Source organism: Notamacropus eugenii, chromosome 4, assembly GCF_028372415.1.
Source record: "Notamacropus eugenii isolate mMacEug1 chromosome 4, mMacEug1.pri_v2, whole genome shotgun sequence".
NCBI classification, from domain to species: domain Eukaryota; kingdom Metazoa; phylum Chordata; class Mammalia; order Diprotodontia; family Macropodidae; genus Notamacropus; species Notamacropus eugenii.
This window is the reverse complement of record NC_092875.1, coordinates 282305379-282326793: the sequence shown is the minus strand read 5'-3', so window position 1 is coordinate 282326793 and position 21415 is coordinate 282305379. Positions and strand designations below refer to the sequence as shown.

General features: G+C 37.5%; 1 protein-coding gene across 1 annotated transcript; it reads left to right on the top strand.

Moving 5' to 3' along the window:
• Positions 1–227: 227 nt before the first annotated feature.
• GGH (gamma-glutamyl hydrolase) lies at positions 228–18091 on the top strand. Its single transcript, XM_072604674.1, has 9 exons — positions 228–498; positions 3003–3117; positions 8140–8190; positions 10456–10540; positions 11886–12024; positions 13850–13956; positions 14053–14143; positions 15736–15873; positions 17891–18091. The coding sequence occupies exons 1-9, from the start codon at positions 267–269 to the stop codon at positions 18010–18012; spliced, it is 1080 nt and encodes a 359-aa protein (XP_072460775.1). The 5' UTR covers positions 228–266; the 3' UTR covers positions 18013–18091.
• The last annotated feature ends 3324 nt before the right edge of the window (positions 18092–21415 follow it).

Genomic DNA, 21415 nt, shown 5'->3' with positions numbered 1-21415 from the left:
GTCTCTCTCTCTCTCTCTCTCTCCCTCTCTCTCTCTCCGTCTCTCTCTCTCTCTCTCTCTCTCACACACACACACACACACACACACACACACACAGACACGCACGCACGAGATGACGGCGTTACACTAGATAATTTCTTTACATGATGACTAGGGACTTGCCTGTCTTCCCTGGGGGTGGCCCCACCCAGCGGGTACTCGGGACTACATTTCCCATGGGGCAATTCTCCCTCCCTCCAGTTTCTGGGCAGTTGATAAAGCTTCCGATGCGCGCCGCCGCCCAGAGCAGGAGGGAGCCCGGCACCTGCGGACGCCTCCTTGCAGCAGCCCATTGTCTGGCCGGTCCGCCGCGGGAGAAGGCACTCGCCGGGCAGGGGCCGCCGCGGAGACGCGCGATGGGGAGCCCTTGGCAGAGTCTGTGCGCGCTGGGAGCTGTCCTCCTCTGCGGCGTCGGGGCAGAGCTGCTGCAGGAGGGCAGCAATGACAGGCCCGTCATCGGTGAGGGGAGGGGGCGCGGGGCGTGGGGGAGGGGCGCTGAGGGTCCCGGGCGGGAGGAGGAAGGAAGAGCCTGGACCTCCTGGGACTGAGCGCGGGAGCCATGCCCGGGGGGTGGGCTGGGGAGCAGCAGTCACCGCTCCATCACCAGCCCCTCCCAACCCTTCCTTCACCACCCAGGGAACCATGCTTGGCGGTGTAGACGCGGCTGAGCCCCGCGTCTAGCCGGTGGTGGAACAGCTGGTCCGGGATCAGTCTGCGGCCAGATTTGGGACTGGCTGAGATGCAGGAGCCGGGCATCCTCACCTGCAGCCACTCCGGTCTAACAGCAGCCTAGTGAATGCTAGGCTTGGTCAGTGTGGCGGACAGTCGCTGGTGTGAGCCTTCGTGCCTGATCGGCTCGTAGGGTGATCGCAGGATGGTCAGTCTGGAGCTGGAAGGGACTTCAGGGCCTTGTTTTGTGGATGAGGTCATGGAGACTCAGGAAGTCTGGGACTTGCCCAGGCCATGAAAATAGTCCACCTTTTCAGGGGAGCTTTGAACTCCTTTCCCTTGGGTCATCCTGTTGGCTTTAGAAAATGTCAGAAAACTTCGTTTCCCTTATTTTAGTTAGCATATACGTCTGGTGAGGAGGACGTAGCTGCAGTAAGAACAGTTGAAAAGTATTCAACTACGTCATTAGGGGGTTCAAACGCCAGCCCTACTACTTGATGGCCGTGTGACCTTGGGCAAGTCCGTTAACCTCATAATTGAAGTTATGACTATAATTCAAGTTATATAATCGGAATTGAAGTTATATAATTTCAACTTAATTAAATAATTAAATTGATGATAAATTGACTGATTTATTCATCTGTAAAATGAGGGGCTTATGACAGCACCCTCATGTTCTCTTTTGTCTGGAAAGTTATGATCCTATGATCAGTCTTATAATGCTTGGAAGCTGGACTCTTGTGATCTGAAATGTGCAGACTTGTATTGGTCTCATTTTACAGATGAGGTGATTGGGACTTGGGAAGTTTGGGACTTGTCCAGGTCATGAAAATAATAATCTTAAGACGTGGACTTTGGACTCTGATTCTGAAGGCCAGCGAATTTTCCATTGTGTCATACAGTTGGCTTTAGGAAATGTTAGAAAACAGTCAGCACCAGCTCCATTTCCTTACCTGCCATGCTTCTACAATCAAACAACTAGGAAGTACTCTTGGTTCCCATGTTTGGCAATGAAGAATGCTTCCCTGGAAGGATACAGGATGGGCCAGTGGGAGCTAGATACGTGGAGACCACAAGAAGCCTCAGTGAAAAAAGGGTTACAGCTCTTCTTGGAGAAACAAAGGATCACCAGGTTCAGTTGATCAGCTTTTCCAGGAAAGCTTAGATTTGGTCTTTGTGTTTGACTTCCACAAATTTTCCTACAACATTTCCATTTGTAATGGTCAGCACAGTTGGCAGATGCTTCATACTCAGTTGCAAGGTCTCTGTTGTCATCATTGTTCATCTTGTTCATCAGAACCTTCACCTTCTGCTTTGCCATCCTGGACATTTATTGTAGAATGAGAGTTCCTGATACTAGAATGTCCTAGCCAGACAAAGCATAGGACCTGGTTTACTGGGGCTGCCCTGGGCCACCCTGAGCATCCTGTAGAACCTTGAGAGAAAGATGTGCTCAGTGACATTGAGGAAACTTCCTTCAGAAGCCAATAATCGAAGGAATAGACCTTGAGCCATCTCCCTGCTGTGCAAGCCAGTCCACAAGCCCACTAGACTAAAAGAGCAGAGGCACCCAGGCCACCCTGCCTTCTCTCACTACCTCCAGCCCCTCTAGCCCAGCTCAGTCTGTTTGCTAAAGTTACTAGAGAGACCTGAGAACTAGTAGAGTATTGAAGTTGGGTGACACTAATCCATTCGCTTGGTAGGAGCATTGACTGACCTTTCAAGTAGTAAAAGTAGAACAGGAGCTTTCCTGATAGCAGGGATAAGGCACTGGACTTGGAGTCAGGAAAACGAGTCAAATCCACTTCAGACATTTAGTATGTGATCTGGGGCAAGTCTCTTTACTTCTCTGGGACTCAACTTCCTTATCTGTCAAATGGTAGGGTTGGATTTAATCTCTAAACTTCCTTCCAGATCTGAATCTTATGTTCTTTGATTGTTTGTGATTGGGTTTTTGTCCTTGAATTGAGATTAGGTGATATTTCTGACCAATTCTATCCTTATGATTCATGGCATTGATCAACTCTTGGCCAAATTTGGACAACACTTCATTGAGAATTAATATTCTTAAACCTATTGATTTCTGAAACATTGCCTTGACTCCTTATATAGCTTCTGGTAGGCTTTCCCTTGAATCTACCTATTTAACGTACTTGAGACTTGTTATATACTTAGTTCTGTGAATAAAAATTGCAGTGGAATTTGTCTTTTTTTTCTTAAATAAAACTGAATTTTTGTAGTAAAACAGGCTGTTGTTTGAAATAACATTTTATTTTCTTTTGGAATACTTGTAGGAATCTTGGCACAAGCTAACCACATGAAAAGCTTCCAAAACTATGGAAAGTATTATATTGCTGCTTCATATGTAAAATATCTGGAGTCTGCAGGTGCAAGAGTTGTGCCAGTCAGGTAGAGTTTTTGTTAACTTTATACTGCCTGTAGAAAATACTAAGCTTTGCTGCTAAAATTAAGTTCATCATGTAATCGTGGTTCTATTCTTGTGACTAAAATCTGTCATTTTGAGGATTTTTTTCTGTTCCAGTATTATACCTAATTTTGACTATCAGTATCAAGGCATAGATTCCTTAACATGAAATTCTCTTAGCTTCTAAAAACAGTATACAAAAAAACAGATTAGATAAGGCACACACAGAGAGGACATAGAAAAGGAATGGAATATTATCATAAAAAGGACAAACAAAAAGTAACTTGAATTTTATATAAAAAATTCATTTAAAATAGAACAAAAGAAACTACTTTAAAAAACCCCACTCCTATAACATCAGAACAAAGGGATCATTTTTTGAAAGGAAAACACAGGTAATTCACATATGATTTTTCAAATGAATCTTTGTAACTTTTGCCTCTTTCCTAGTCACGTCCTTGCCAATGCATGATGACCTGAGTTCAAGCTGTGTAGTACTGGGCAAGTCACTTAACCTCTCTGTGCCTTAGTTTTTTCATCTCTAAAATGAGGCAGTGGCCTATGACAGACTCTTATAAGATGAAAACTGGCTTTATGGTTCTGCTTGCTTTGGTAGGGCTAAAGGATATTTTATCAAGAAATTAGAGCACCATTTCCCCACAAAAAGGGCTCTTCTATATTTAATTTGCCTCAATGGTCTAAAATGTTCCAAAATGTCCCACAATATACCAGTAACCTAATATGTATCCCCCTGAGTTATAGGTTACATCCCAGGCTTGTATTATATTGCATTATATCATATTGTATATCATTTTGTGAGAATATACTCTCCTGAGCAGAGTTGAAGTGATTTATCTTATCTTTGCCATTGAAAATGAAGGCTAGATTTTGTTTCAGTTTTTCAAAGCTTTGCAAAGAGTTTCTAGAAATCTCTCATTTTACAGAATAGAAATACTTTAAAATAGGTTATAACGTATAAATCCTATTACATTGCCCCATTATTTTATATTAAAAATTGGAACTCTGATCATATTGGCAAAGCAGTTTTTAAAAATTGGGTTCAGCTATGTTTCTAACCCAAGGCAGGCAGGCATTGAGTGTTAGTAACCTTCACTTTTGATCATTTCTTCCAAATATTTTTGATATTTTTGGTTAATTACCCTAGTTCAGATTATTAGTGATTTTCTTGATGTCTTTGCTTAATGTTTTTGCAAGGTCTTATTATGTAAGATGCCATTATGAGGAGAGGAGATACTGTGTTCTATATATATGCATAAATGTATGTATTCTGGCACATATACACACATACATACACACATGTGTGTCACATGCACACATACGTATATATATGAATTTTTAATTGCAAAAACTGGAATCTAAATAGGAACTCTCAAAGGGAAAATCCTGATCCATGACTCAACAATCTGTAGCTCACTGGAAAGGGTGGAGTAAGGCCAAGAAAGGGTGTCCACTGTTTGACCTGGGCTCAGGGTGTGTCTGCTGCTGTCTCAGGTGACATATGCCCAGGATTTTCTGGAACAGTCTTACAAATACCATCTCCACAAGCTTTCAAAATGTCCTCAAAATTCCATTGCTTAAATATTAGACAGATAGTGACTAGAGGGTCAGCACACATGGTAAAAATTAACAAGACCTAGAAGATAAAGGACCCCAGGGTGAAAAAGTATTGAGGTAACAACTCCATGTGGTTCAAGCCCACATTAGCCCTGTCTCTAGTGGTCCATTTGTGTGCGCTGAATGTGGTATGTTTAGGATAATGTGGTGGGATAAAGCAAACATAAGCACCCACACAATTGTGGCAAGTCAATTGATGATGAGTCAGACATATTTTCTCATTACTGTTTTTCTATACCTTATCAATGAATTGGGAAAGGAAGGAGGGAAGCAACACTCTGAAGGTCTCAGATATCCACAGTTTTACTAAATAGAAAACAGAATTATGAATGGAAAGGCCGGCCTCAGGCATGGAGATTGAAGATCCCATTGTCCTGGGGCCTCTATTCTCCACAGAGTAAGCATCCTTCAGCCACAGTGAGGAGATGCTGACTTTGCTAAATAATTCCAGTGCAGACTTTTACAAGCAGCTAGAGAACCTGCTTCAGACCCGTCATGTCGGAGAGCAGAGGTCAAAGATGAGAGACAGTTTTTAAAGTCAGAACCTGGAGTTTTCAAGCGAACAAGTAAAAGAATGACTAATTTTCTTGAGAATTGAACTCTCTAGAGGCAAACTTCAAGAAATCAAAGAGGGAAGGTACTTTTGTATGGAGGGAACTAGGAGATAAAATAGAGGCCTTGCCCACTGTCATGACCAGAAGGTAGAAAGAAACTTACCTGAGGAGATAACTGAGAGAGGGAGCTAGCTTACCATAAAGACAGGAGATCTTTTATTTGGAATTTCAGATTGGGAGTGAGTATCCTTAAGCTAACTCACATTCCTTTTCCTCTAGCTCATCCTAAGGAAAAAAAGGTTGACCTTTGCTTTTTTTTTTTCTTCAAACTAGCAATCAAGAGAAAGGTAGCTAAAGTAACACTTGGGGCAGCTAGGTGATACAGTGGATAGAGCACCAGTTCAAATCTCATCTCAGACACTTGACACTCACTAGCTGTGTGACCTTGGCCAAGTCACTTAACCCCAATTGCCTCATTGTGGGTCATCCCCAGTCATCCTGATGAATATCTGGTCACTGGATTCAGATGGCTCTGGGGGAGAAGTGAGTCTGGTGACTTGCACAGCCCTCCCTCACTCAAAACAAAGCCAAGTGCAAGTCATGTCATCATTTCTCTGATGGCGTGGTCTTCTTTGACAACGAAGGAGGCACACACACACACACACACACACACACACACAGAGTGTGTACCTAATTGTTGAATTTATAGGACATATAAATTTTATCCTACCGTAACTTGACCTGGCCTTACAGGTTGGCATAAGTATCTTGGGCAAATGGATCCATACTCCCAACGAGTTGGTGTCTGGTATGACTATCATGAAGCCCTACTTCTATCAAAATAAGTTTCCTCACTGTGTCTTTTCCCTAGATGTCGTGGTCAGTAAACTCCCAGCTTCCTTTTTTCACCTCATGTTTTTGTTCCTTTCAAACACATTACTTCCCTCTACGTACTTTATGATCCAGCAATGCCTGCCTCCTTGCTGTACTGCACACAGGTCACACCACCTCTGACTCACTGCCTCTTCACCGGCTGTCCCTGGCTTTTGTAACGCTTTCCCTCCTCAGCTCCATTTACTGGTTTCTCTTCTTTCCTTTAGGTCAGCTCCAAACACACTTTCTGTAGGAAACCTCTGGTCCTTCCCACTAGTAGTGCCTTCCCTCTAACGTTAGCTTTTATCACTTGGTATGTCTCTTATCTGTGCACAGTTGTTTGCATTTTCTCTCTCCAGTTAGAATGGGAGCTTCTTGAGGGCGGAGAACGCAGTTTTGCTTTTCTTTGTATCCGGAGCAGTTAGCAGAGTGCCTGATGCACCGTAAGCACTGCCTAATAACAATAACAAAAGCTAGCATTTATATAGTGCTTATGGTGAGTCAGACTCTGGGCTAAGTGCTTTACAATTATTTGATCCTCACATCAGCCTTGGAAGGCAAGGGCTATTATTACTCCCATTTTATAGTTGAGGAAACTGAGGCAGACAGAGGTTAAGTGACTTGCCCATGGTCACGCAGCATTCTATCTGCTGTGCTGCCTAGCTGCCCTTATAAATTATTGTTGATCGTCTGAGACGTAGCTCTCTTCATTTTCACACTAGGGAAACTTTTTCTTTTAATATAGTGATATTACTTATACAAAATTACACACAGGAAATTTCCAGTAATAGTAAAACATTTGTATAGTACCTTAAGCTACATAGAATATTCCCTGAAAAATAACCTTATATGAGAGATAGTGAAGGCATTTTTAGCCTCATGTTACATACGAGGAAACTGAGGCTTAGGGACGTTAAATGACTTACCTGGGAAGACACAGCTGGTAAATATCAGGATTTGAACCCAGACCTCCTCAGTCTAAGTTCATTGCTTTTCCACTAACCTGTGCTACTCTTCATGTTTCTTCATAAAACTTAACAATTATTAACATCAGTATTTGCATGTGTGAGCACACAGATAGGAATGCAGCAGGTATGATATTTTCTTAGTTAGGAAAAGAATACTGTCAGCACTCTAAAAGTGCAGAGGGGATAACAAACACCTTGGTCTGCAAAGTGTTTTTTCTTAAACATTTAAATTTATTTTTAAGCTGGCTTCTTAACGATGTGCTCATCATTCTTTCTTTCTCACACACGTGTGGTAGTGGAAAGAACGCTAGATTTGGATGCGGAGGCTTTGATCTGAGTCTGGGTGCTGCCTCTTAGGCTCCGTGCCTATGTGACCTTAGGGAGCTATGTGACCTCTCTCCGTCTTAGTTTCCTCATCTGCAAAATGGAGATAAGAATAATATTGGTGTTATTTACGTGCTTCATATGTTTTTGTGAAGTTATGTGAATACACAAAGGCTTTGTGTTTCATTGAAGTAAGAAACTTCTAGTGTGGGGAGTCTTTTCTCCAGTGTAGTTAACAGCTTCTCTGTGATTTATTGGATGGGTTCTAGGCAGTTACCTGCAACACAGTTAAATGCCTTGCTCATGGTCACATAACTAGAAGTGTTATAAGCTAGATTTGAATTGAGATCTTCCTCACTCGATTCCCAGTACTCTATCCCCCGAGTAATGAATAAAATTTATATATGTGTGTGTCTATGTATATAATATATTTATATGTGTGTATACATTTAATATAAATTATACTTTCATTATAAGTTCATTAAATTATAAATACATGTGTATATGTATGTATTTGTGGCATGTGTGAATACACACACAGTATTTACATACGGTACTTTGATCTTTAAAAAGCTATTATTTTAGGCATGTAATTAGAACATTAAAGTTTCAAGCAGATTTACCCTGTCAGTATTTTTGTTGTTGGTTTCAGGTTAAAGCTTTCAGACGAAGAATATGATAAACTCTTTCAGTCTATCAATGGGTAAGTTACAAGGTTGTATGTAACACGTATACATAGAGACACAAGTATTGTGTATGAAAAAATTATTGCCTAAGTACCAGCACATATGTATAATGTACATGCATATATACTGTACTTTGGCTATAATCCCTTTCCTTTAGGGGTTTCTTAGATGCAACCTGCTTAGAGAGGGATCTGGCCTCAGAGCCAAGAAGATATCATTTTATATGTTACTTCTGCCCCATAATATCTGTGTGGACCCAAGCTTACCTCTCAGTGCTTTGGGCAGCTTTCCAAGATTAAAAGTTGCAGAGAAGCTTCTCATTTGCATTGATAGAGGGAAGGAGTTTCTGATAACAGCAAAATCCCAGGTCTGGTCCCTATTCCTATGGTATGATTGTCTTTATTTCCTAGATTTGTCTAAGGGGCCATTTAAACATGTCCTTTTTCTTGCTTTGGAGAGTTCCCAGAAAAAGATAACAATGCTGCTTTTAACTGCATTCTAAAACCAACACATGATACACTTGAATATACAATTTCAACTCCATAGAGGTGAATCTTTTTCTTAGGTACTCTTACTCTAATTATAGTACCTGACACCATTATTCAGATGTAATTGAGAAAAATATGTAAACAATTCAGCCAATTATTCTCATCTATACAAGTGTAGCTCTTTGTTAATAATTTGTACTGTTGCTATAACAATATCTTTTTTTTTTAGCCAATTAAATCAAGATACAAGGCTGGATTTAAAAGAATACAATGAATCCAAAGATAGTACCATCTTTCACTAAAACTCAGTTACTAATAATCAGTATTTAAATTTTGACTTTTCTTTCTATGAGAAAAATTTCCTTTCTTTTTTCTGCAGAGAAGGTTTCCAAGCTTTGAAATTAACTTAACCCACTGCTTATCCAGGTCTCTCGGTGAGATATTTATGGCTCAAGTATTTAAAGCCTTTCACAGATTTTCCCCTAGTATCTATCTGCATCACTTAGAAATCATTGGTAACATGGTTTTCTTATACTGGTCTTTATCTCCTGTTATTTGTCTAGTCCCTCTAAGAGATCTGCCTTGCCATTCTGAGGGAAGGCCTCAAATGATTTTTTCTTAGTCCTACTTGTTACTGAGTTAGCTTCCTTTTCCCCTTCCTTTATCAAGATTCGTTTATGATTGAATCATTTTTGCACTAAGCTCTATAGCTTTCTGATACACTGAAGGGACCTAATATTCTATAGATTCCTTACATTTGAGCTTCTCAAAGACTTTGCATGTGAAGTAATTGCTATAAATTGTCAGTTTCCCGCTTGGGAGGGATCTAAACTATTTGAATAGGCTCAGCATTGTGCCTTCGTAGATCCCATCTTGCTTCCTCACAGTGACAGTCAGGATTGGTAAGTAAGGAATGGAAGTCAGTCATACTCCTCACCTTTCTGTTTCATGGACCTACACCACGCTTTTCCCCTCCCCTGCTTAAATATGGGTAATGAGGGCAGGAACTTATAGTTAGGAATTTATCTGTGATTTTTCTCCTGCCAAGTACTGTCTGTGGCATATGAACATGAATGGAGTATATGAACAGTAGGAATATGGGACCATAGATTTACAGATAGAAGAGAACTTGGAGAACCCTGTCATTTTATAGATCAGCAAACTGAGGCCCAGACAATTGGCTTGCTTAAAAGATCACTCACAATGACCAACCCAGAGTCTGAACCAAAATCGTCTCACTCCAAATCCAGACCCAACCGAAAGTAGCTTTCAGGGATTAAGATATGGGAATATAACTGTAACCCTCACATGAGTAAGTTTCTTTAATATTCAAAGGCATTTTATATTAAGAGGCAGTGTAGTATTGTTGATGGAGCCCTAGATTTGCAGCAAGGAGCACTGGGATTTGAGTTCCACCTCAGACACTCCATACATCTGTAACTCTTAACAAATCAGTTAATCTCTCTGGGCCTCCGTTTCCTGATTTGTAAAATAAAGGAGTTGGATTTGATGACATTTAAGGTTGCTTCCAGCTTGACATCTCTGATAATTTAAAAAGAAAAAATAAAATAATGTTGTTTCTGAATAAGAACTTGCTTGTAATTATAAACTTCTTAAATAGCACCAATGTCTTCATTTTCATATAAACTTTGCTACCCTGGGAATTTTAACTGTACTTAACTTGTGACTTAATAGTTCCTTTATTCCATGTGTTTACTTACTACATATTTTACTTATTAAGTAAATTGTCTGTTTTCTGTGGAAACAAACCAAACATTTGATATTGGATTTCAGGATCCTTTTTCCTGGTGGAGGTGTCAATCTTCAGACTTCAGACTATAGCTATGTGGCCCGACTGTTTTATAACAAGGCCCTGCAGGTAATCTTCAATTGTTCTTTCATTCCCAGATTATAATAGCCCTGACCCTTCCTCTCTCCCCTCCACTGATTTTCCTGCCTCTCTCTAATCTTTCTCTGTTAGCAATAATGCTTTGATCATACTACTCCTTTCCTCTAAAATATTCAATGCCTTTCTGTTGCTATCTGGATTCATTTTAAATTCCTTAGCCTTAACATTACAGTCACTTCATAGTCTGGTCCTAACTTCCCTTTCCAAGTTTACTTTTACTTTTTACCTTTCCATTACTTCCATAAGCCCCATGCTCTAGCCAAATGGGTGTACTTGTCCTTTCTGGAGCTTCATGTACACTTCTCTCTCTCAATGTATTTTCTCATGCTGTTGTTTGCTGTATCAAATGCATTCTCTCCAACCTTCATCTCTTTCTAACCAAAGCCTACCTTCCTTAAAGCTCAGATCAATTTTACCTCTTCCGTGAAGTCCTTTATTATTCATGCAATTTCTTCCTTCTCTCACTTCCCATAGAATTTTATTTGGATTGTTCATGGAGTGCTTACCTTTTCCTGACATATCATACAAGTGTCTCATTTCTCTTAATAGCTGCTTAAAGTCCTGAATTATTTTTACACATAGCTCTGTCTCTTTTAGCACTTTGCATATTATAGATGCTGAATAATTTATTGAGTGAGTATCCGTGAGTGAATTTGAATTTTTACAAATGCAATAATTTAAAATGTAGTAAAAAAATTGCTACTTAAAGGAACCCTACCAATAACCATTTTGTAAAGTAAATAATTAACTTTAGTTTGTCTCTTGTGTAAATTCAAATTTATGTACAATAAAACTTTCATTAACTGACCTTCAAGTAACCTTTTTTTAATGAGAGGACCAACGACTTGTGATCCTACATTTAAAATATACTTATGTAAAGACTTTTGACTAGTGATTACCAACCTTTTCAAGTATGAAAATCCTTTTTGATATAAATACATTTGTGGATCCTCATATGGTGTTAGTATCCACTGATTGCTAGACTACTTCCTGACTAAAAGCTACTTCGAATTCAGCATTGTTTCTAGATGATTTGTATTTTACTGTGAATAATAACAACTAGGTGGCATCTGAAAAATAATAACATACATATGCTGTGACGTAGTATTCATTCTGTCTATAGAAGGTATGTCTTCTCGTTTATTACACTGAATCCTACAGTGAGCTAGCCTCCTTGTAGCTCCTCAGAAGTTCATGGATCACAGATTGCAATATGAGCTTTAGACAACAGACAAGTTTGGAAGACATCTTATATGTTTTATTGCCTTTGAGGTTAGTACATTAACTTAGTTTCTTTTTCTTTTTCTACATAAAGGCTAATAAAAAAGGAGATTATTTTCCCATTTGGGGAACATGCCTGGGATTTGAAGAGCTTACTGTCTTGACCAGTGGGAAGCTATTACTAACTGTGACTGACACTAAAGGAATTGCTTTACCACTAAACTTTACTGAAGGTAAGTTTTCCATTGTTAAAGATTCCTCCGTTTGCAATTATTTGTCAAGATCACTGAGCAAAAATTATCAAAGGTATTCTTTGATATTCTCTCTGGTCATAACATGTTACTTGAGTGAGGTAGTAAAAAATTTTTTTTTTTTAATGAATAAGTATTTTTGTACTCCTTTGGAAAAATGGTCTGAAGAATTTTGGGAATTTTAGAAATCCTTATTTACAGAAAGAGAGTAGTATGTCTACTACAGTATGATCTAATACAATAAATCTCAACTTTTTTCAAATGTGAGGATCTCTTTTTAACATCCCCAAATTTTTAAAATTCTCATGTTGATATTAATTGTAGTATTGGTATCCATTGAGTGAAGAAATCTTTGACAAGATACTATTTTGGATTCATTAATGTTTTTAAATGTTTTGTATTTTACTTATCACACCGTTATAATTTGAAAAATAATACACATGAGCTTGAAACATGTTTTGCAGAAAGTATGTTTCCTTCTTTTTTACACTGAGTCATTCAGTGAGACAGATTTTTTCAAAAATAATATGCACCTCCCTCCCTTTCTTCCTGCAGTGAGAGACAATTTATAGTTAACTGTTAGGACTCACCTATTTAGAATAGGGAGCTAGTAGTTTTTGCATACAGATTTCTGGAAACTCTCTCCACTAAAGCAGGTGGTTTCCTGGGCCCCTGAGCCATTAAGTACCTTAGCCATGGTCATATGATGAGTAACTATCTAAAGCAAGACTTAAACCCAGGTCTTTCAAATGCCAGGACTGTACCTTGCAGTTTGGATAGAAGAGTTTTTTCTCTATGAAACTTAATTTCTGTTACTTCTCCCTGCTCTGCCCTTAAGAGAGCCAACAACAGCAGCTATAGCAACATTCTGATGAAGTGAAGACTGCTTCTGTTTATTTTTTATGTGGCTGTTTGTGTGCCTAAGTGTCTGTACAAGAAAATGATCTGTGGGGAAAAGGGATGGTGGTTGTATCACTCTTTCTTGACTAGAAATGCTTAGAGTAGGAACAACTGAGATCTGGAAGGAAAGGGGTGATGGCTGATATAGGTCTGGCAGGAAGTGATTTATATTGCTCATTGACAATTTATCTAGCCTCTTCCCACATTGTATTTATGTAAGTAATTGTAGTTGTTACCTAGTGAGTAACTTCATTGATTTGGTATGTTTATTGAAAAATAGAGAGATTTGAACTAGATGACATTTGAGATCTCTCTGGCTTCAAATCTATGATCCTATCATCCCTCTGAAATAATTTCTTGGTGAAGGTAGACTTTTCTCTTGAGTATAAATAAATATAATGAGTTTGCTGAGAAAACTTCTACTTAGCAATGTTGGTGAAAAATGTTACATATTAAATGTGGCTAGGGTTTAATTAGATTTTCGTGGTAATTTTATTTCACTTTGAGGGTGATTTACTTTTTCTTACTTTTAAAAAATAAACATATGTATTTCTTTTGAGCCTTACAACTTTATGAGGTAAGAGTTCCTGGCATTATTAGTTCGATTTTGTAGATGAGAAAACGGAGGCTGAAACAAAGACCTTGACTAAGGTTACATAATTGGCACAATTTGAATCTGGGCCTGTTAGATTCCAAGACCCATATATTCTCTGTCCACTGCCTTATAATTACCCCCTTCAATTAGATTTCTGTATATAATACATTTTGTCTTTGATTTGAAACATCTGAATATTAGCATTTAGTCAATAATTTATTCATACTGACCGTATTCCAATAATGCTATCTCTAGACTGAACACAAGTGACACTGGTCAGTTTTATTCATTTATCTTTTTTTTCCATTTCAGCTGTAACTGAAAGTAGGATGTTCCAGAATATACCTAAGGACGTGTTAGAGGCTCTTGCCACAGAACCTATAACTTCAAATTTTCATACGTGGAGCCTTTCCTTGAAGGTACTCCAATTATTTTTTTTTAAAGAATAAAGATGATGAGTTTAGTCTCAACTGTAGAAAAAACAAATTGTAATTAAAAAAATCTTTATACCGTAGAATTTTACTACGAATAAGAAGCTAAGTGAGTTTTATAAGGTTTTATCTACAAATACATATAAAGACATCGAATTTATCTCCACAGTGGAAGGTATGCACATGCATTTTATTTCAATTTATTTTACAGTTAACACATATACCTTACTTCAGTTCAAAATCTTTATAGTCATACAACATTATTCTGTGTTGGTCTTAGTTGTTGAGTCCTAAGAATAGACTTGTCACTTTTAGGGCTATAGAGGAAGTGAGAAAGGAGGTTGGAACCCTGTCTTGGGGTCAGAGAAGTGCTTGTGTTTGATATCACTCTCATTGTCTATCTTTTCATAGTCATTTACCTGATTCAGTCTTTAGGAGGGATGAGTGTACTGAATGAGAGAGGAGGGAGAGAGAAGGGCGGGGAAAGAGGGGGAGAGAGAGAGAAAAAGAGGAGAGGGGGAGAGAGGGAGAGATAGGGAGAGGGAGAGAGAAAGAGGGAGAGAAGGGAGGAACGAAGACTAAGGGTGGATAGAGAACGAAAATAGCAACCGATTAAGGGAAGTAGGAAAGCAGGGATAAAATGGAATGAACATTTTGGTGTACATACCTTTAGATATGTGCCTGGTGGAGAAAAATCATGTTAACCTCCTTTTTTCTACTTACTTTTTTCTGTATATTAACAGAATAGAGTAGAGGAGGATGGATGGCATAAGGAAGCAGGGACATCTCAGTTAATTTAGAAGTGAAACTCTTAACATGAAAGCCTACTCTGATAACCTCATTTTAGTGTGGAGGTGACCCTGGATTCTCAAAGACTGTACCAGTGGAAAGTAAATTCTGGAAGATCTACCATCTGCAAAATTCAAGATCAGGCCCAGTGATGGACTACATGTCTGTTTTATCAGTATTCACCCAAGTTTGTAAAGGCTCATTGTCAGAAGGTTCATTAGGTGGGGAAGAACCATGATGGGGTGAGTCAGTAGAGGGAGTCATTTTGTTAAGAAGATACATGAAGTACTGAAGTATCTACCAAACTAGGGTGCAGGACTTTGAATTATCTGAACATTAGTCAACAATGAGTGTATTTATGTGGATTTAATGAAATACATGATTAGCCCTCATACGAGATGAAATCTAACAATTAGAGTTTATTTGTGCTCTGCTCATCAATAAAGGAACACCATACTAAATATATTGTAAAAAGTTGCATTTTTATAAAATATTTTGTTGCCAATTTCAGATGCCCTTTTATTTAGCTGAAACTCTCAAGATATCAGCTTGGTTGCAGATATTCCATTTCATGTGTTAAAGTATGCTTCTTCAACACTTTGAAAGATCCGTGACGTCACCGGTGTGGATGTTGCCTTCAACAGTTGCCATAGCCATTAAAATTCATCTCTTGGTGGCCAAGTAATGAACCACTCCAGATTTTACTAGGATAGCCTTGAGAGTGCTGGGAGACAATCTGTCTCTAAGCCTGAGCTTTTTGAAAGCATTTCAAATTTGGAAAACCCCAGCACTTACATTCCACTGACATGATCTTCTAGCACCCATGGTCACCTCCATGCTACCATGAAGCATTGGTTGGAATGGGACATTATTATAGGAGTATGTAAAAGAATGATTTATAAATAGAGATTAAATTTAAGACTAGTGTACATATAGCATCTTAATGCATTCTGGTTACCAACTTTTTTTTTAATCTAGCAAATGATTATCCCATTTATGGTGTCCAGTGGCATCCAGAGAAGAGTATTTTTGAATGGAAGAATTTAACAGGTTTAGTCCATTCACCAATGGCTATTAAATCTTCATTCTACATGGCATACTTCTTTGTAAATGAAGGTAAGAAAAATTAGTTTTGTAATTCTCTATTTATGGAAACTCATATTTCAAGTAGAATCAAGAGTGTGCTACAACTAGCTCAGACCAGCTTGAGAGAGCTGATTGTTAAATTTTCAGAGTGAGCCTTTTACACCTTGGTAGTTGGCTAAAGCTACAAATCAGACCTTGATTTATTGTTTTGTTAATTGTCTAGACTTAAGGAAGTGATGAAGAAATATTTGTAATGCAGATTAAACTTAGAAGTGTGTTGTGTGCATTTTTTTTTAACCGAGCCACCCATTAGACATTTACCAGCACCACTGGGTCAAACGCTTCCTTGTAAAGAAATGAAGAAGTTTCAGAAATGACCTAGGTCGAAAAGAATCTGGAGGAACAGCTAAATAGTACAAAAGTCCTATATTTGAGGAGTAGAATGCTAATGAAAGTAGGAAAATTCATTTTGCTAAGTAGCACCATATCATTTTCCAAGTTTTGCTAACTCTTGAAGCTTTGATGCTGAGTCCTGTTTTGTTCACTCCTTAAAATGAGTATAGGATTTAGAGGTAGAAGGAATGTTAGAGGTATGTACATCCTTTCTAGTTATCCTTTCTTTGACAAGATGAAGAATTTACATGATCCTCTGAAAAATTGAATATTATTCTTTTAAGGCATTACATAAATTTCATTCAGATGCAGATACTTGTGACTTTAAAATCTTTCCCCCAAAGCCTTAGAATTTCTTAACCTGTTTTGAATCACAGACCCCTTTGATAGTCTGGTGGAATCTATGGACTTCTTCTCAGAATAATGATTTTAAATGCATAAAATAAAATACGTAGGATTACAAAGAAAACCAGTTAAGCTCAAGTAAAGATGTAATTTTTTTTCCCCTACCCAACTTCCAGTAGCCCGTGGAATCTAGGTTAAGATCCTTTGTTTTAGAGAAAGCTAGTATGAAGTGTTTTCTTCCCTTCCTCCACCCCACTTTGGAGTTGTGTTTATAGTTGCAAGTGATGATGGTATTTGGGTGCAAATGGGTGATTATGTTTTTAGTTTAATGATTTGATTTACACAGGCATTTAAGAAATTAAAGAAGGCCTGCATTATAGACAAATGAATGGAAATTATGAGGGTCAAGTGAAAAATTTTGTAGATTTGTAATGTTGAGATTCTCTCTTAGCCTGTCTGCAAAGCTGCCTTGAGTTTTTGTTTGCCATAAATATTTCTGCTTATTCTCTGAGCATAAGATTAAATCATACTTAGCTCTATTATTTCTAGAATGGCACTAAGATGAATTGAAAGTTGTTTAATACAAAAACCCAACTCTTTTTTTTAAAGTGTATCACTCCAAAGTAAGTGACGTAGACAATGTGACCAGCAATGAAAAACTTTGTTGTTAATAGATGTGAAAGAGCAAGGTAAATGTTGTTTAATGAATACTTACAGGATAGATTAGTTTACTTGGTCATAAGAGGATTAAAATGCTTCTTGTACTCTTGTATTTTTCTTTCTAGTAGCTTATTAATGAGAGCCAATCTTGAATCTAGAGCCCGACAAAAGCAGCTATTTTTATAACTGTAATCAACAGAAATCAATAGATGAGAGGGAAAGCCAAGCACTCTTTTATTTGGAATGTTAACAAAATGTTTTTTTTTCCATTTGTAAAGTGATATGCTTGACAGTGTACTGGTAAATGTTTAACCAATGGTTCTGAAAAAAATACACTTATGACGTACTTTTAAGTTTAATGACTTTAATATTTAACTTTAATTTCTTTAGGTCTAAACAATCAATGAAATAATAATTCAGTCCCTGATTCTTAGTGTTTGCTGATTTCCAAAGTATAAAGGCTTGTACTGAAAACTTAACAATTGTCTCTCTTGAACTGGTTTGAGCTGTTGCCCCATACTCCTGGATATGCTAATTGTTATCGTAAGAACAAACATTGCAAGAAATATTGTGGGATAAAATGGCTTTTAAAAACTGATACCAATATTCAACATGTTCTCTGTATATTTCTTTTTTATATAATTTTTAGCTCGAAAAAGCCACCACCATTTTGCAAGTGAAGAAGAAGCAGCTGAGGAACTGATTTACAATTACACTCCTGTGTTCACTGGGAATAAGACTCTATTTGAGCAATGCTATTTTTTTGATTAAATGTCCTTGGACAATTTTGTTAGAACCACAGTGATTTGTTAATGGAGTCATTAAACACTGTTATTCATGTCTATGACAATAGGGAGCTATGTCATTTTTTTTCTGTTGTGTTATGTTATGCTTTTGCCCTTTAGACTTTCTCTGACTAGGTTTCCATTCCATGCAATGAAGCTTCTAGATCACATCTGGTGTATTGAATCAACGAATGTAAAATTCCATTTGATTTAAAAAGATGGCAATATTCTTCTTGCTTTCTGCAAATTAGAAAAAATAATAAAATGGCTTGTTGAAAATGTAGAAAAGGATTTCTGTAAAATATCACAGGTGATTAATATTATCTGGATAAGATAATTTAAACTTTAAACATTATTAGCATTTCTATGAAGAATAGTAAATACTTGGCAAGATCAAGTTTTTTTTTTTTTTTTAATCTTGAGACTTAAGCAAAATGGAAGGAAACAAATTAGTCAAGTGAGCACTTGTCTTGTGGTTATCAAAGATGATATCAAAACTTAGGAAGTGATTTTAGATGAGGTTTCTCTGCATTTTATATAAGACCTTTTGGGAGAGTGGACAGTGCAGAACTTACAAATTAATAGTTTATAGATGACTTAGTCCCTTTTTTTCAGAGGCAGTCTAGGTTAAGTGGCTTGCCCAGGGTCACATAAGAGTCTGAGGTTGGATTTGAACTCAGGTTCTCCTGACTCTAGGACCAATGCTCTATGCACTGCACCACCTAGCTGCTCTGATGACTTGGGCTTCCCCCCCCTTTTAAAAAAAATTAATTTTACATTTCATTTTCTTCCCAATTACATTAAAAAGAATTTTAACATTTTTATTCAAATTTTAATTTCTAAATTCTCTTCCTACTTCCCTCTCTCCCTCATTGAAAAAGCAAGCAATCTGACATAGGTTACACATATGTAGTCATGCAAAACACATTTTCATGTAAGGATGACTTAGACTTTTAAACAGAATAAATGAGTCATGTACTACCTAGAAAATCATGAGCCTGATTTTTCCTTCATCAATTTTCCATTATCACATTATAGTCCAGCTAATAAAAATCAAGAAATAACCATTGTGACAGCAAACTAAAAAAATAAGTCATTGCAGATGTCTTCAAATGTACCATCTTATCCTCTTGTAAATTCAGACTGATTTAACTAGTTAGTATTCTCATGGGAAGAACAACAAACAAATTCATGAATTCATGTTGTAGGATGTAGAGTGACTGAGGAGATCTTAGTGTCCTTTTCTCCACTTTTGTTATCGAGGATAATCATTCATTAAAGCAATGATAGTTTGCCTCCCTTGGACCAAGGAGATTAGGCTTCTACATTATACTTTAATGTACAACAGAAATAAAATGTCATTATAGAGAGAGTAATATTCTTCTTGCTTTCTGCAAATTAGCAAACAACCAAGCCAAACCACAATGTAGAAAAGGATTTTTACTCACATAAATGAAGGAGAAATTCTGTAAAATGTCACAGGTGATTTTATCATCTGGGTAGGATAATTCAAGCTTTAAACATCGTTAGTTTATGTGTAGTCCAATGGATCAGTCATTAGTGCTTATCAGTGTATGTATAGTAATAGGTTTTAACGTACAAACTGAATTTTTGACATGTAGCATTTCCTTTGAAGAACCTAGGTTCAAACTTTTCTGTTAAACAACTATAAACAATACGCCAAGAGCTTCCCTAAAGTAACAAACCATTATCCTTTATAAAAGAGGCATATGTCTTTAGTCAAACACTTTAACTCATGTTGCTGCTAATAGTTCTTTATTTTTTTTTGCCATTATATATATATGTATATATATATATATATCTTTAAATGCATATATATACACACATATAAATGATAGTGATCAGATGAGTGTTTTAGAGATTTTTTAAAATCATTGAAATTCTTATATTAAAGAGCCCAAGAAGATACTCACCATTTAATTTTTCTTCTGGTCTCGCAGAACTAGGTTCTGAACTGAAATGCCTCTGGTCTTTAATACTCACTTCCATTCCTTTTTTGAATGAAAGCTCTCCAAGCTTCCATCAAGTTCTAAGTCTTCCAGTACAGATCCTCTTCTTACCTTGATAAAGTCCTAAGTTCCAATCACATTAATGTTTGTCACTGCTATTTTGGAATCAGTGAGGTATTTCTGGGAGACACACCTATCTGCTTCTCCTTCTTTTTTGACCATTTGTTTATAGCAGAATATTAAAAGTCTAAGTGAACAGATGAACTATGAACTCTTTTTTATTAAGAGGAAAAGTTGTTGAGTGGGAATTGAGAAAACTGAGAAACAGAAGCAGCTTTGACACTGAAATGAGGTAATCATCAAGTTCTTAACTTCCTTTGTGCTTCACTTTCCCCATTTATAATATGGTAATAAGGATCTCTTAACCTTTTTACTTCATGATGAGGTTATGAAAATCATCCTCTCTGCCTTTCCTATTTCTACCCTTCTTCTAAGTCTCACCTCCTTTGTGAAACTTCCCTTTGAGCGTCCTAAATGACAGTGATCTCTCCTTCATAACTCTTTTTGTTGCCCCTCATTGGCACTTACTGAATGAGCCCAGCACCATTTCTTTACTTTTTAAATTGGTTTGACTTGTCTCCCCAGTTTGCTTGTAACCTACTTGAGGATAGCTACCTTAGGTTATCATTTATACCCTTTGTATGCCTAGGACAATGTCCTATGGGCCACAAAAATTTGTGAACTGATCGACTAGCTGTGCATTAAATACTTTCTCCAAGATGTTATTTCAGATGGGACCAAGTAAAGCTGTATTAGGTTAGAGACTGCCTGTTTAAAATTGCTCCCAGTTTTTTTTGTAATACTATCATTAAGTTTCTGAACTGTTGCTTCTGAACTGTTAGAATCAGGTTACTAATATTACATAGTGCTTTACATGTAAGGAATGCCAGTATCATTTTCATTAAGTGTTTTCTGGATGCTCTTTACTTGTATATCACTATCACTTCCCAATGACTTATCTCACTCTCCAGATAGAACCCTCCCTCCCAGTGAAGAAATACAGCTAAGCAAAACAATTCAATATGTTGTCTTTGTTTGGCAAAGTGCAACAGATTCCCATGAGGCTCCACTTTCTTTTGGTCCTCAGAATCAGGAGATTTGTTAGGAGAGCACAAGTGGTGGTAAAGGGTAGACACTGGAGAGGAATTCTGTATACAGAGCACTTGTTTGCAGCATGGAGAGAAGGAGCAAGCATACAGAGGACACTTGACTCTTATGTTATAAGGAGTAAAAGGAGATGCCTTAAATTTAGTCAGCCAAAGGGGATCCTTGACAGAAATTTAGAAACTGCTAAAGTGGTGTGCATATGATGCATATAGCTAATGTACCTTGAATATCCACTCTTGAAAACTTTGCAAC